We start from the raw sequence: 12,634 nt of genomic DNA, 5'->3' as shown, positions 1-12,634 counted from the left end.
ATGTATATAATACAGTGCACAGCCAAAGATGGGTCTTACTGAGCATGTGACAAATTTACCAACACAGTATACAATTTAAAGCTAACGAGGTGTTTTGGATTGTAGTTTCATTAAGCAGAATGGATTCATCTGGGAAAGTATAGTTATCAGTGGCCAATAGTCTGAGCTTGCCATGGTTTGAAATGTGAATGATTTAAGAAAGGAGGGACTCAAAAAGCAGAAGAGTTATCTCTCTCAGTAGATATAAAAAAGTTTTTCCTGCCAGACAGCAGACTGTTCCTGCTGGGTGACAGAATGATGTCATCAGCATCAACAGGCTCTCTCAGTGCAGTGAAAGCTGCCAGAGGGGAGTAGGCATGAGCTGAGGGCACAGACCACTAGTATCACCATAAGTGCATTTAACACAAGAGTGTGTAGAGGTGGTTAACACCAAATCTATTAGCTTCATGTTGGAGCATTTCTGACTTAAGTTACAGCCACTCCGGAAGTCTGTACGAGACAAAGGTAAATTTGGGTTAAGAGCCATATTTGTGTTGAGAGAGAATTTAAGGTATAATTTCAGTGTACCAGTTCATGCAATGTTGCATCTTTATACCAGATGAGGATCAAGAATGCTGCTGCCCAAGGAGGGCTGTAAATCTCCCCCAAATAACGCCCCCCTAGCCACAGCTGTGAAATTTATTTACAATAATTCACAAGGTGATATTTGGGTTATACGAAATGAAGAATTTGTAAAAACTGAAATCTAAGTCATCTGAGTTCTAAGTTATATTCATATGAGTAAGTCTTAAACTTGTTTTTGTTACTTTATCAGGGTGACAGCAAAAAGACAACCCAGATAAACAAATAGCACTTTATTAAACAAAATATCTTTGCGATACAGGGAGTTACCACTTAAGCAGAGATGTTTAATATTTGCCCCTCCCCCAAAAAGTTACACAGTGGGAGAGTGAAAATTAGTAAGCAAAGAGATTGTTTAAAACACACAAGTACATAAGGTGAAACACTAAGCCCCTAACCTGCATTTCTTGAGGACTGGAACATGACATGTATGCCTTCCAAATAACTTATCAGAATAGTTAAGAGTTTAGATCAATTGTCCCCCAAACTTTTTGCTCACATTCCCTCCTTACCTGATAAACCCTCTTGCCACCCCTCACCCCAGAGTTGCAGTGAGGAGTTAAAAGCTAGGAGCAGGGACAGAGCTATGGCAGGGGTCTGGAGGCTAGGCTGTGGCTAGGCTACATAGTCAGAAATGACACCAACACTGCATCAGGGACCATAGTAGTGATCAGGGGCTGTAGAAGAGCTGGGGCCAGGATTGGGGCCAGGGCCAAAGCTACAGCTAGAGCCACAGATGGGAGTGGGGCCATGGTGAAAGCTGGTGCCAGGAGTGAAACTGAGGGCTAAGTAGGGTTGGGTTGTGCTCCTATGGAGGGTGACCTGGGCCCTGTTGTAGCCCCTAATATGTTTCTCCACATCCCTCTAGGAAGGCCCACTCCACAGTTAGGTACCACGGGTTTTGATTACTAGTGCATAGGAAAACTTCCTTTACCTTGGTTTACTAACAAGGTATTGTATAACATGGTGCAGGCTTAATACTTTACCACACATATATTTTGATAACCACTGTTAAGGCTTGAAAATAGTTTTCCAACATTCAACCAGGAGTTACTTTGTTTTGCTGTTTCCCCAGTGTAAAAACATCAAACTGCAGCAGTCAGGTCATTCCCTATCTGAGAATTCTAAAACACACAGTTGTTCCTTGCACAAAATTGCCACAATTTTAGTTGCAATTATTGCTTTTATAGCAACAGGATTGGACCCTGCAATCAGAGATGTTCCTAGGAGGTGCAGGGCCTGGGGAGGAAGTGACAAATCCGTCATTTCTGGAACCAACCTGCCACTTCCCAAAGTGCAGGGCCTGGAGCAATCACCCCAATTTGCTTTACCCTAAGAATAGCTCTGCTTGTAGTGTATTTGCAAGATTTCTCACCATCCCTGCACACTTAATATGACAGTGTATTGCCTATAAGTTAAGATATTGTTACTATGCGTTTTACAGACACACCCAGAAGAGGCATACTGATTCTCAATTTCTGTAAATGCACAAAGCTCAAGTATTTGACAGATAAACACAACGTTACAATTCAGAACAGTATGAGTAAGTGCATATCAAGGGAGGCAGGAAGCTGGGAAAATCCTGTTCATTCGCTCTTCATGTTCTTGTCAGATGGGTCCAAAACAGGAGGACTACTCTGGAGCAAACTGTTTCCATTAGCTTCTTGCTTCTTTACCATGCTGCTGAATAATGGAAGAAAAGAATGGTCAAATTTACTGGATTTTGTTTTCACAGGAAATTCTTGAAGTCTTACTCAAAACAAAGGAATTTGAGCAACATGCTGGTTGACAAACCTATTATCTAACATTTCTAGAGCAACTATTATTGAATTATCTGGGTACTCTTCCAGCAATCATCTCACAGGATCCAGGAATCCATGCATGGGGATGGTAGGACTTAATGCATGTTGTCCACTTACTCTCTAGAGATGGTATGATTTCTTTTTTTTTTTGCTTGGGCTGTATAATGTGGAACGTTCCCTATGTGGAAGAATTTTGGAGAGCATCAGATGATATAAAAGACCAGGCAGAATGATTCCACTGGAGCCATGCTGCCTGAGAGCAGGAGAAGTGGTAGGGAACTGTGGAACCATTGTAGAGACAGGGCTTCTGCCTAGTAATCCTGTTTGGGCAAATCTCCCAAGAGCCATAGCTGGTTCTGTTTGTCCTTGGTTATGCAAGGGACATTGACCTGCAGATGCAATATCTGAGGAAAATCCTCTGAGAGAACTCTGAGTTCTTCTCCCTCCACCCTTTTATCAGATGGGTGTTTTGGAGCTTAGAAAGTAATACAAGTTCAATCTTCCTGGTCCTTAGCTCTGCTTCTGCTTCCACCCTTCATTGCTGCCAAAGGCTCTTCTCCCCCACAGCCCTGGAGTCCGTTTTTTCCCCCACCCCAGGCTGCTACTGCCCAGAACTCCACTTCCTCCCCCCCAGGGCTCTGCCTGCCTCCCCCCACCCTGCCACTGTCGCCGCCTGGGGCTCCACTTCCCCCCCCACACACTGCTGCCACTCAGGGCTCTGCTTCCCTCTCGCTGCTGCCACCTGGGGTTCCGCTTCCCCCCATACCATCATCCAGGACTCTGGTTGTTTCCCCTCCCCACTAGCTGCTACTGCCTGGGGATCTGCTTTGCCACCCCTTGCTGCCGATGCCTGGGGCTCCACTTCCCCAGCTGTGGGCTCTGCTTTTTCCTTGGCAGCTGGGGACTCTGCTCCCCTGGCCCTCTAGTGTGACAACACTCCTGGCCCCAGCCAACCAGTTTCTCCAAATGAGTACTCCCAAGGGGTCACCGATGGTACTGGACCAGAGGAATTCCAAGACTAGAGAAATCCAAATTACAGAGAGGTTCAACCTGTATTTCATGGATAGAGCTAGTCCCTAGTAGTATTAGGAGGAGGCTATAGGTGGCACTACAGCTTAATCCTCTTTAGCTCCTCTTAAAAAAACAGACAGAATGCACATGTAGCAGTGTGACTTAGGCCCTCATTTACAATACAAATGAATTCTAGTCTGCTGGACTATTTATAATACACTTGTCCCTGATCCAGTTAAAACATGATTCTAATCTGTAATACAGACGGGACCTTAACTGTGTTCTGTGAAATGGCCAAGGTTTTCGCTCAGTCATGGAACATAATCAAAGTCCTGTCTACACTACAAAGTGGAACCATATTGTAACCAGGTGTCCCAATTTAGTTGTATTTGAATAGTAAAGGAGCCCAAAGACTTCTTGCATCTTAGCCCTGGTCTATACTGCACAATTACTTTGGTATGACTATGTTGCTCAGGGATGTGAATAATCCACATGTCAACAACATAGTCATATTAGCCTATGGGCTGGTGTAGACAGCACTATGTTGGTGGGACAGCTTCTCCCGCTGACATAGCTACTGTCTCTTGCGGAGATGGATTAACTAAGATGATGGGAGAAGCTCTCTCCCATGGTCCTAGAGCATCTTTAATAAAGTACTACAGCGATAGAGCTGTGCCAATCTAACACTTTTAAGTTTATATCTGCCCTTAGGAGAAGATGGTTGTAGTTAAAAAGAACACTGTTAGGTCAAATCTGACCAATGCATAAGTTTTAGACTTTATAAAACAAGTGTTTACAAAACATAATACTTACAGAAGTATTTCCACAATTTTGTGAAAAAAAGTTCTTGTTTTGCTTTTAAAATGGGTATTTCTTTACAGCGGTTGCATAAAAGCATTGCACAATTGTTGTAATGAGAGAGAACTAGAAATCAAAATTGACTAGAAAATGGCTATAAAAGTAAAATTATTCTATTTTCTTCTTCCAAATCAAGAAGTTTGAAAAGTAATATATACTGTGCACAAGTAAGAGGAAATTCCATTGTTAAAACTCTTTCAATTTAGTAATCTAAAGAATTACTTAACAGTTACATAATGATCAAAAATACCACAGGAATCAAATGACTGAAACCCAAACCATAGCTAAAGTTTATACAAGAGCCTCATTTAATAATGGGGAGGGAAAAGATGAAAAGCATGACTATTCAGGATTTTTTAAAAGCATTTCCCAACCATGTGTTTCTTTACAATGATTTAATCCTTTCTATTTGGTATGTTCAAGCCCTTAATCCTGTTAATTTGATGCTGTGTTTTAAAAGCTGAATAATTTTATCTATTTGACTTGAGGCTACATTAATATATGCACTTATACAAAGCGCTTTTGATAACTATTTCTTCCTCCTCTTCTGTAAGCAGAAAATAGACCCAGATATATATTTATATTATACTACTAATAAATATACTTTAATTTCTACTAAAATATACATTTATGTTAGTGGTTGTACATTTATCTGCTGCATATTAATGGACAAACAATATGCTACGCTGACCAAGAACAATGAGTTTATTATCCTAAGGGTAATCAATGATGAGCAACAGTGGCAGTTTGACATTACAATACAGAACAATATGTTAATGCTTACTTTGGTGTATACCAGTAGTTGATTAGAGTTGAAAAGGCCATGTAGCAAATACTCAGTACTCCAGAAACTGCCAATGAGACGACACCCAAGCCACACAGCACACAAAGAAGGGCTATGCCACCTACTGATATTACAACACCTAGTAAGAGAAAATTAGTTATTTGTAGAAATACATATACAAGTATACACAAGGCGCAAGAGATCGACTGCCACTCTAAATTCATACTATCGGGGGAAATGGTGTAGCGCAACAACTAGCTGATCTCTTCCCAGTGTAGAAGTTGAAGGCCTGATGGTCCCCATCCACAGGAAACTCCATAGGCTAAAGGAGAGGAAATCTCTGTGACATTCCCCTTACAGAGTTTTCCCCTGATGATTGTCTTGGGCTGATGCTTACCTCTCTGTGAAGTAGCCTATGGAGCCAGCCCCCAAATCTCACATGTCTCCTAGGCCCTTTGCACATACCAAAGGATGTAGGGGGCAGAGGCAGGATCTTCTACACAGAAGTCCACATGGCTGCTTAGCAAACGATGTGCATCCTGCCTCAACTCAAATGCTGGTCTATCCCTTCCCTTCCAAGTGGATTCCCTAGCTCATAGGGAGCCTTGAAGAGGAATAATCAGGCCCAAACTTTATTTAGTGGTGGATAGGAGATCTGGAGGTATTCTTGAGTAAAGTAGTTTTAATACGTGACATTTATTATAGTCCAAAAGAAAAAAAAAAATGATATGCTCTTCTAAATTTGCTCTTGTAAAATCTCTTTGAAGGCCAGAGATTAAAGTTATTCATGACAATGATAAATGGATTAACAGCTTACAGGGTTGGGATTACCTGCACCCAAGACAGGAAAATCCTTTCTCCCTTTTTAATTAGAAAACTATGCTGATGGTAAAGAAGAACTCTTGCAGTTTTTGAAAACAGAGACATGCACAGAAAAGTTTTTACAATTTACATTCACCAAGAACTTCTGTAAGTGAAAGATAAGAGAAAACAAAGTCCTTAAAGTAAAAAACTTTGTCTAAAAAGTTACTGATCTTTGCAGGAAGGAAATTAATAAAGATAAAGAAAATACCTTCCATTACTATAACACCCATACAGGCCACTATTGCTGTTGTAACCACAAATATCAGAAAGAATGCAACAGGAATAGATGATACTGCAATAAACACCAATAGTGATAGGGCGACGAAAGGATGATCATCTAAGTACTGACCAACCCGAGAATTCATAAAAGCAACAACCTGTAAATGATTGAAAAGAAAAGTAGAATTAGATCAGATTTTAATGTTAATTGTTTAAAGTCTGTATTACCTGAGAAAAGGATCAAAACTACTTCAGTAACATTTTTGGGTAGAAACATTATATAAGTCAATGAATTATGTCAGAGTCACTGGTCATCCTGTTTCACAAGCACGAGCATCTGTCTGTTTAGGTACTTCTAGTGCACTTATCAACATAGTCTCTGAATGCTTCAAAAAGTCTATAATGAGCACACCAAAGGAAAATTTCTCCAACACGTTGAAACACAAGCAGAGATCTCAATGGATCTACTACAGCCCCCGCTGATTAAGTGTAATGGGTAAGCATCACTCACTACAAATGATGCTTTCTGGTTCACTGGTTAACTATTCACATCCCTAATATGCGGGGGGGGGGGGAATAACTGTATAAGTCATTTTTAAATTGGTGTAAATGTGTCCACACAAAGCTTTTTACTGGTATAAATATATTGGTTTGGAAAACCCAAACACATCCCCAGTGAAAATAGTTATACCAGTAAAGCTTTAAAGTGGCTCTAGCTCTTTCATAGCTGAAGATATGGGAGGAGAAAACTCCCTGTAGCCAGAGAGCATGAAAGGGAGATGGAAACCCTACTGTACCTGGAAATGATATGCACTGTTTTTAAAGCCCAGACTGTGCCCAGAAAGGTTATTGATATTTGAAATTCACACAATTACCCCCTTCAAACAATTAAACCTTATGAAGATACACTAATCTTTGAGCACATTTGTGTTTTACTCCTCTAAAACAAACAAACAAAAATCAACAGAAAAAAATACTATGTTGGTAGATCACAGCAAAATATATCTGCTGCTCAAAATTGATTAAGGCCCAGTCCTGTCCTTCTGGAAGCCAATATAAATTTGCCACTGACTTCCAAAGGCCCATAATTAGTCCCTCTCTCTGTTAGGTCAATGGGACAATGAATATACAATACCAGTGAGGGGTTGATGCAAAATGTAAATATAAAATAACGGGGGTTTCTAAAATTAATCCTTAAATGAAAATGGACATGTGTTTTCCACCATTTGTGCAACCACCATCTGTCAGCTGGAGAAGATCAATTACTTAGGTAAAACATCAGTGTTCTACTTAGGTGCTGTGTTTTGGTGTAAACACATCAGTGAAGTAATGACATAGGATTATGAAAAAGAAAATCTGGGTTCCATATCACAGTTTCCTTGCTGTAAAATGGGGATACTACTTGCTACCTATTTTACTGAGCTGTTACAAACCTTAATATTTGAGGGGAATTCAGATGATACAGTAGTGAGCACTACAGAAATGCCCCCACATTTTTTAAGTGTTTTGTTCCTTTTGAGTCCATTTGTTTAAAAGAATTAACTCATTTTATCACTGGAAATTCAATATTAGTATTATAACTAACTGTCCTTATCATATGACCATAAAATAAAATTTGGCATAATGCTCCAGCAATGATAAAAAGAGGAACATTCTATAAACATGCTTTGTAAAATTACAAAATAATTCAAAACCCACATTGGAGTTGGTGTGGATGGTTTGCATCATGGAGTGCCATTGTTTCTGTAGTTCTTGCATCTCTTTTGACATTTTGGAACCTTGAGTGTTGATCTTGAATCCTCTTCTGGAGAATGGATACTTTTTAACCATCCACCCTACTTAAAAAGTACAAAAAATTACTAACAGGCTTGGGTATGGTAACATGAAAATTTATCTTGGTTTGAAACATAGATATTTAGTTAATTATATTTTAATGTTACATGTAAAACACATAAAATCTAACGTATTAGTGTCAATTCCTGGCAGCTCTCCTGAGACATTCCCAAGTTCAGAAAGATTGTCTTCAACTTCCTTAATTTATGTCTCCAACTTTCTTAATTTATAGCCTGTATTTAACAGTAATAATATAACCAATTACCTAGTAGGAATTCAGTTCTATTCAGGTATGGATACCACATACATTTCTGTCTGAACAGCAAAAGTTCTAAAAGTTATATTCATGAGGCTGTATGCATGCATATATGGCCACTGGGCCCCTCTGGGAGAGGGAAGGGATGAGGGGAAGGAAGGCAGGAAAAATCAGCTTCTGCCAGGTTAGGGGCCCTGCTCTGCATCAATGGCTGGGCCAGCAGGGCAGATCCAGCCTCAGAACTCCCAGGGGTGAGACTAGCAGCTAGGGCCATGTTCACATGGGGCTGGTAGCCTGAATCCAGAGAGTGCCGCAACACCCTCTCCACCACTAGTTTCTGTACCAATGCCTTCTAAGACCAATTGCACTGGATCATGGGGCCCCCAAAGCATGGGGCCTGGAGCAGTTGCCCTGATTCACCATATCCCAGGGATGGCTCTGACAGTCAGATAGCTAACATCAAATCTCATTCAACAGACATAAGCTGTTTTCAAAAGTTTGAAGGTACATTATATGCTCCTGAAGCTTAAAGGGGCAGCATCAACTTAAAATTGCTTATCTGAAAGTTTATCCTATCATTACAACAAGGAATGCTATAATTGAAGATTAGAAAACATTTTATCTTTAGTTTTCTGAAATTTTACCTTGCGATTTTACATTTTTGTCTATAACCCATTTCACCATAGTCAGTTAACTAGGAAAAATATTTTTTTTTAAATTTGAGGATGTAAAACTTGGCAGAGGGCCTCAAAAGCAAGTATATGCAGAGGCTGGTAACCTTTGGTTTGTGGTCCATCAAGACTGTTGGGCCACAAGACTGTTTATGCTGAATGTCTGCAGGCATGGCTGCCCACAGCTCTCAGCCAATGGGAGCTCTGGAAAGCGACATTGTCTGGCCACAGGCCAAAGGCTGCCAACCTCTGGAGTACTACATGAAATTACTTTTAATCTTTGAATTGACTAGATTTCAAATTGACTATCTCCTGACATGGTCACTTTTTAAAATTACAGAATCAATGCTGTTCCACATGAGTTTTCAAATAGGGTTTATCAGCTGATTAAGCTTCCAAAATCACATTGCCTTTGACATTTAAAAGCAAAATACAATATTACCTTTACTGGATAAACCATGAGTTCAAAAATATTATTGGGGCAGATTCAGTTAAAATGGGAAATTATAAAATTTTATTCAATTAGTGGAAATGTGGGTCTAGATTATTTTATCCTGAGAAGGGGTAACCTACCAGTTACTATTACAAACACCATCTACAAACCTCACAAATAACTCATTGGCTGTGTCTACATTGGCAAGATTTTGCGCAAAAGCGGCCACTTTTGCACAAAATCTTGCTGCCTGTCTACACTGGCCGTGAGTTCTTGCGCAAATACTCTGACCCTCCCACTCAGGGATAAGCCCTCTTGCGCAACTGTTCTTGCGCAAGAGGCCAGGGTAGACAGGCAACGTTAATTTCTTGTGCAAGAAAGCCCGATTGCTAAAATGGCCATTGGAGCTTTCTTGAGCAAGAGAGCATTTACACTGGCACAGATGCTTTTGCGCAAAAGCAAATCTCTTGCGCAAAGGCACATGCCAGTGTAGACACTCTCTTGCGCAAATACTTTAACTCAAAAACTCTTGCGTTAAAAGTATTTGCGCAAAATCTTGCCAATGTAGACATAGCCATTAAGTACTGTCTGAGTCTCCAGAGACTTGTTCTATCTAGAATAAAACCAATGATTTGTATAGGTATGTAAGCAACTGGTCGACTATCCGATAAGCTTAAGCTTATCAAATAGTTGAATAGTGACTCGACTAGTTGCTTCTCCTCCCCGTCACTTGCTGCCTCTAACAGAGAGCGGCAGTAATGGGGAGAGCAGGAGCCAGTGGGAGGGAAAGAGCCAGCTTAAAAGTTGGCTCCCCTCCAGCACTGTCTTCTGGGCTTTGATTATACTCACAGCTTCTTGCGCAGGTATGGCTGTTATTGCGCAAGAATCCACAGTGTGTCCACACTGCCCGCCTGCTCTTGTGCAAGGAAATTTACAGTATGGTGTAGTAAGAGAGGGCTTCTTGTGCAAGCACTATGCTCTTTTTTAACAGGTATAAGCCCTCTTGCACAGGAGCTCTTGCACAAGAAGGCAGAGTGGATGCTCGGCAGAGATTTCTTGTGCAAGAAACCCCTATGGCTAAAATGGCCATGAGAGCTTCCTTGCGCAAGCGAGCCTCCACACTGCCACGGATGCTCTTGCGCAAAAGCACAGCTCACACATGGCACTGAGGATGTTTTTTGCGCAAGGGGCGCAGTGAGGAAACGGTGCGAACAGGGACTGAAGCATCCCTGTTTGCGGCGGCCAGGGCTGTCTGCCTCGAACAGGGGCTGCTGAACCCAGAGTGAGCCAGAACCCAGCATTCCTGGCTCTCCCTCTGCTTCTGCATTTTAAATGTAGTAAGAGCCCGGCAGCTCTTACTGGCTGTGTCTAGACTGGCAAGTTTTTCCACAAAAGCAGCTGCTTTTGTGGAAAAACTTGCCAGCTGTCTACACTGGCCGTTTGAATTTCCGCAAGAACACTGTCGATCTCATGTAAGAAATCAGTGCTTCTTGCGGAAATACTATGCTGCTCCCGTTCGGGCAAAAGTCCTTTTGCGTAAAAGCTTTTGCACAAAAGGGCCAGTGTAGACAGCTCAGATTTGTTTTGTGCAAAAAAGCCCTGATCGCGAAAATGGCGATTGGGGCTTTTTTACGCAAAAGCGCGTCTAGATTGGCATGGACGCTTTTCTGCAAAAACTGCTTTTGCGGAAAAGCATCCATGCCAATCTAGACGCTCTTTTTCGAAAATGCTTTTAACGGAAAACTTCTCCATTAAAAGCATTTGCGGAAAATCATGCCAGTCTAGACGTAGACACTATGTTTAAAATGCAGAGCCACAGTGCGGATGGCTTCCAGAGCCAGCACAAGTAGGGACTGCTCAGTCCCAGCTCAAGCTGGCTCCTGGAGCTACCTCTGCAGAGCAGTCCTATCGATTAATCATATAGTCGATACAAACTGTATTGACTATACGATAAGCCTGATAACCGCATTTTAACATCTTTAGTTTGAACAAAATATAGTAGCGATGAGTGACTTATTGTCTGTAGGAGATTTATCTATGCCATGTCTAAACTCCAGGGACCAGAGCAGGTGCTCCTAACTTATGCCACACTAATGCCATAGTTAGAGCTCACGTGGATAAAAATTTTGTATCCACAGCCACATATGTATCCACAAAAATGAGCCACAGTTATACACACTGATATCTGTGGATGCTGATACCTGTGGATATAAAGCAAATATCTGCCAATTTGCGGGGTTCTAGATACAAATATAAATGTTGTATTCATATCCATATCTGTGAAATAAACTGTGGATATCTGCAGCCACATCCGTGGATGAGAATCCCTGCGGATATCTGTGAATTTACAGGACTCTAACCATAGTGCAGACACTGGTTTTTCTGCTGCGGTAGGAACACCATCTCCTGAAGCTATGTCTCTGGAGAAGCATTCTTTGACTGGCCCAGCTGTATGGGGGGTGGCTTGCCACAGTCTGCACCAAGGCCTTGGCTAGCACAGCTGCTGGGACACTCAGGGATGGGAGGGGGGAGATGAAGTTTTCATCCCTCGATGCCACAGCTGCAGTAACTTTACTGTTACGTGGGGATTGAGCAGAGTGGGCTGGGTCCGAGTGCGGGTGGAGGGGGGCAGAAGAGAGTAGCAATCAACACTGCCCGAAATGGGAAGGAGGCCAGGCTGGGGAGGGCGCCCTGGCAGTGAAAAGGGGGCCTCTGGGAACCAGCCCAGGCCCCCCCCTTCTCCGCGGGGGATGGGGAGCGCTCTGCCTGCCGGGGAGGGCTTGAAGCTGGGCCTCGCCTTGGGACAAGCCTTTTCTTGGGGACCGGGCGGCTCTGCGGGCACGGGGGACGCTTCCCCCTCCCCCCAGATGCCAAGGGCCGGGCGGATTCCCGCCTCCTCGCGACGAGACTCCTCGCGCAGCCCCCAAGGCGCCGCTGCTCCCCCTACCTCAGAGCCTGACTCCCCATTCCGGCAGCCGCCTCCGCGCTCCTCGGGCCCCCACTCGGTTCGGTTCGGCGGGCGGATGCGGCGTCTGGGACTCAGCCCTCCTGCGGGCGGCACCCGGCTGGGGCAGAGGCGGGGCGGGGCTGCAGTCGCCGCCGCCTCCCACTGCTGGCTTCAGCTGCTGTCGTGTGCGACACAGGCCTCTCCCCCAAGTCGTGCCTCCTGCCCGCGCGTGAAAGGGAGCAGGGGGGACAGGAGCCGCTGTGGCTGCTGCTCTAGCAGGCCCGCCACAGACCAGGCACGGCGCACACACGTGGCGCTGTGGGTTGTCCCCACAG

The 12,634-nt window shown here is 43.0% G+C and overlaps 1 protein-coding gene across 2 annotated transcripts; it reads right to left on the bottom strand.

Moving 5' to 3' along the window:
- Positions 1-839: 839 nt before the first annotated feature.
- On the bottom strand, positions 840-12,536 carry LDAF1 (lipid droplet assembly factor 1). Of its 2 annotated transcripts, none has more exons than XM_006123811.5 (5): positions 12,300-12,536; positions 7,858-7,994; positions 6,149-6,317; positions 5,077-5,215; positions 840-2,304 (listed from the first exon to the last, which is right to left on the bottom strand). In XM_006123811.5, the coding sequence occupies exons 2-5, from the start codon at positions 7,987-7,989 to the stop codon at positions 2,208-2,210; spliced, it is 537 nt and encodes a 178-aa protein (XP_006123873.2). In that variant the 5' UTR covers positions 7,990-7,994; positions 12,300-12,536; the 3' UTR covers positions 840-2,207. The 2 variants fall into 2 exon arrangements, with proteins under 2 accessions (XP_006123873.2, XP_006123871.2); XM_006123809.3 differs by having other exon boundaries at positions 7,858-7,997; positions 12,300-12,532.
- Between the last annotated feature and the right edge of the window lie 98 nt (positions 12,537-12,634).

The sequence above is a fragment of the Pelodiscus sinensis genome, chromosome 15, assembly GCF_052426305.1.
Source record: "Pelodiscus sinensis isolate ZL-2025 chromosome 15, ASM5242630v1, whole genome shotgun sequence".
Classification (NCBI taxonomy): Eukaryota; Metazoa; Chordata; order Testudines; family Trionychidae; genus Pelodiscus; species Pelodiscus sinensis.
Note: the sequence above shows the minus strand (reverse complement) of the source record. Positions and strands in the feature narration are given on the sequence as shown.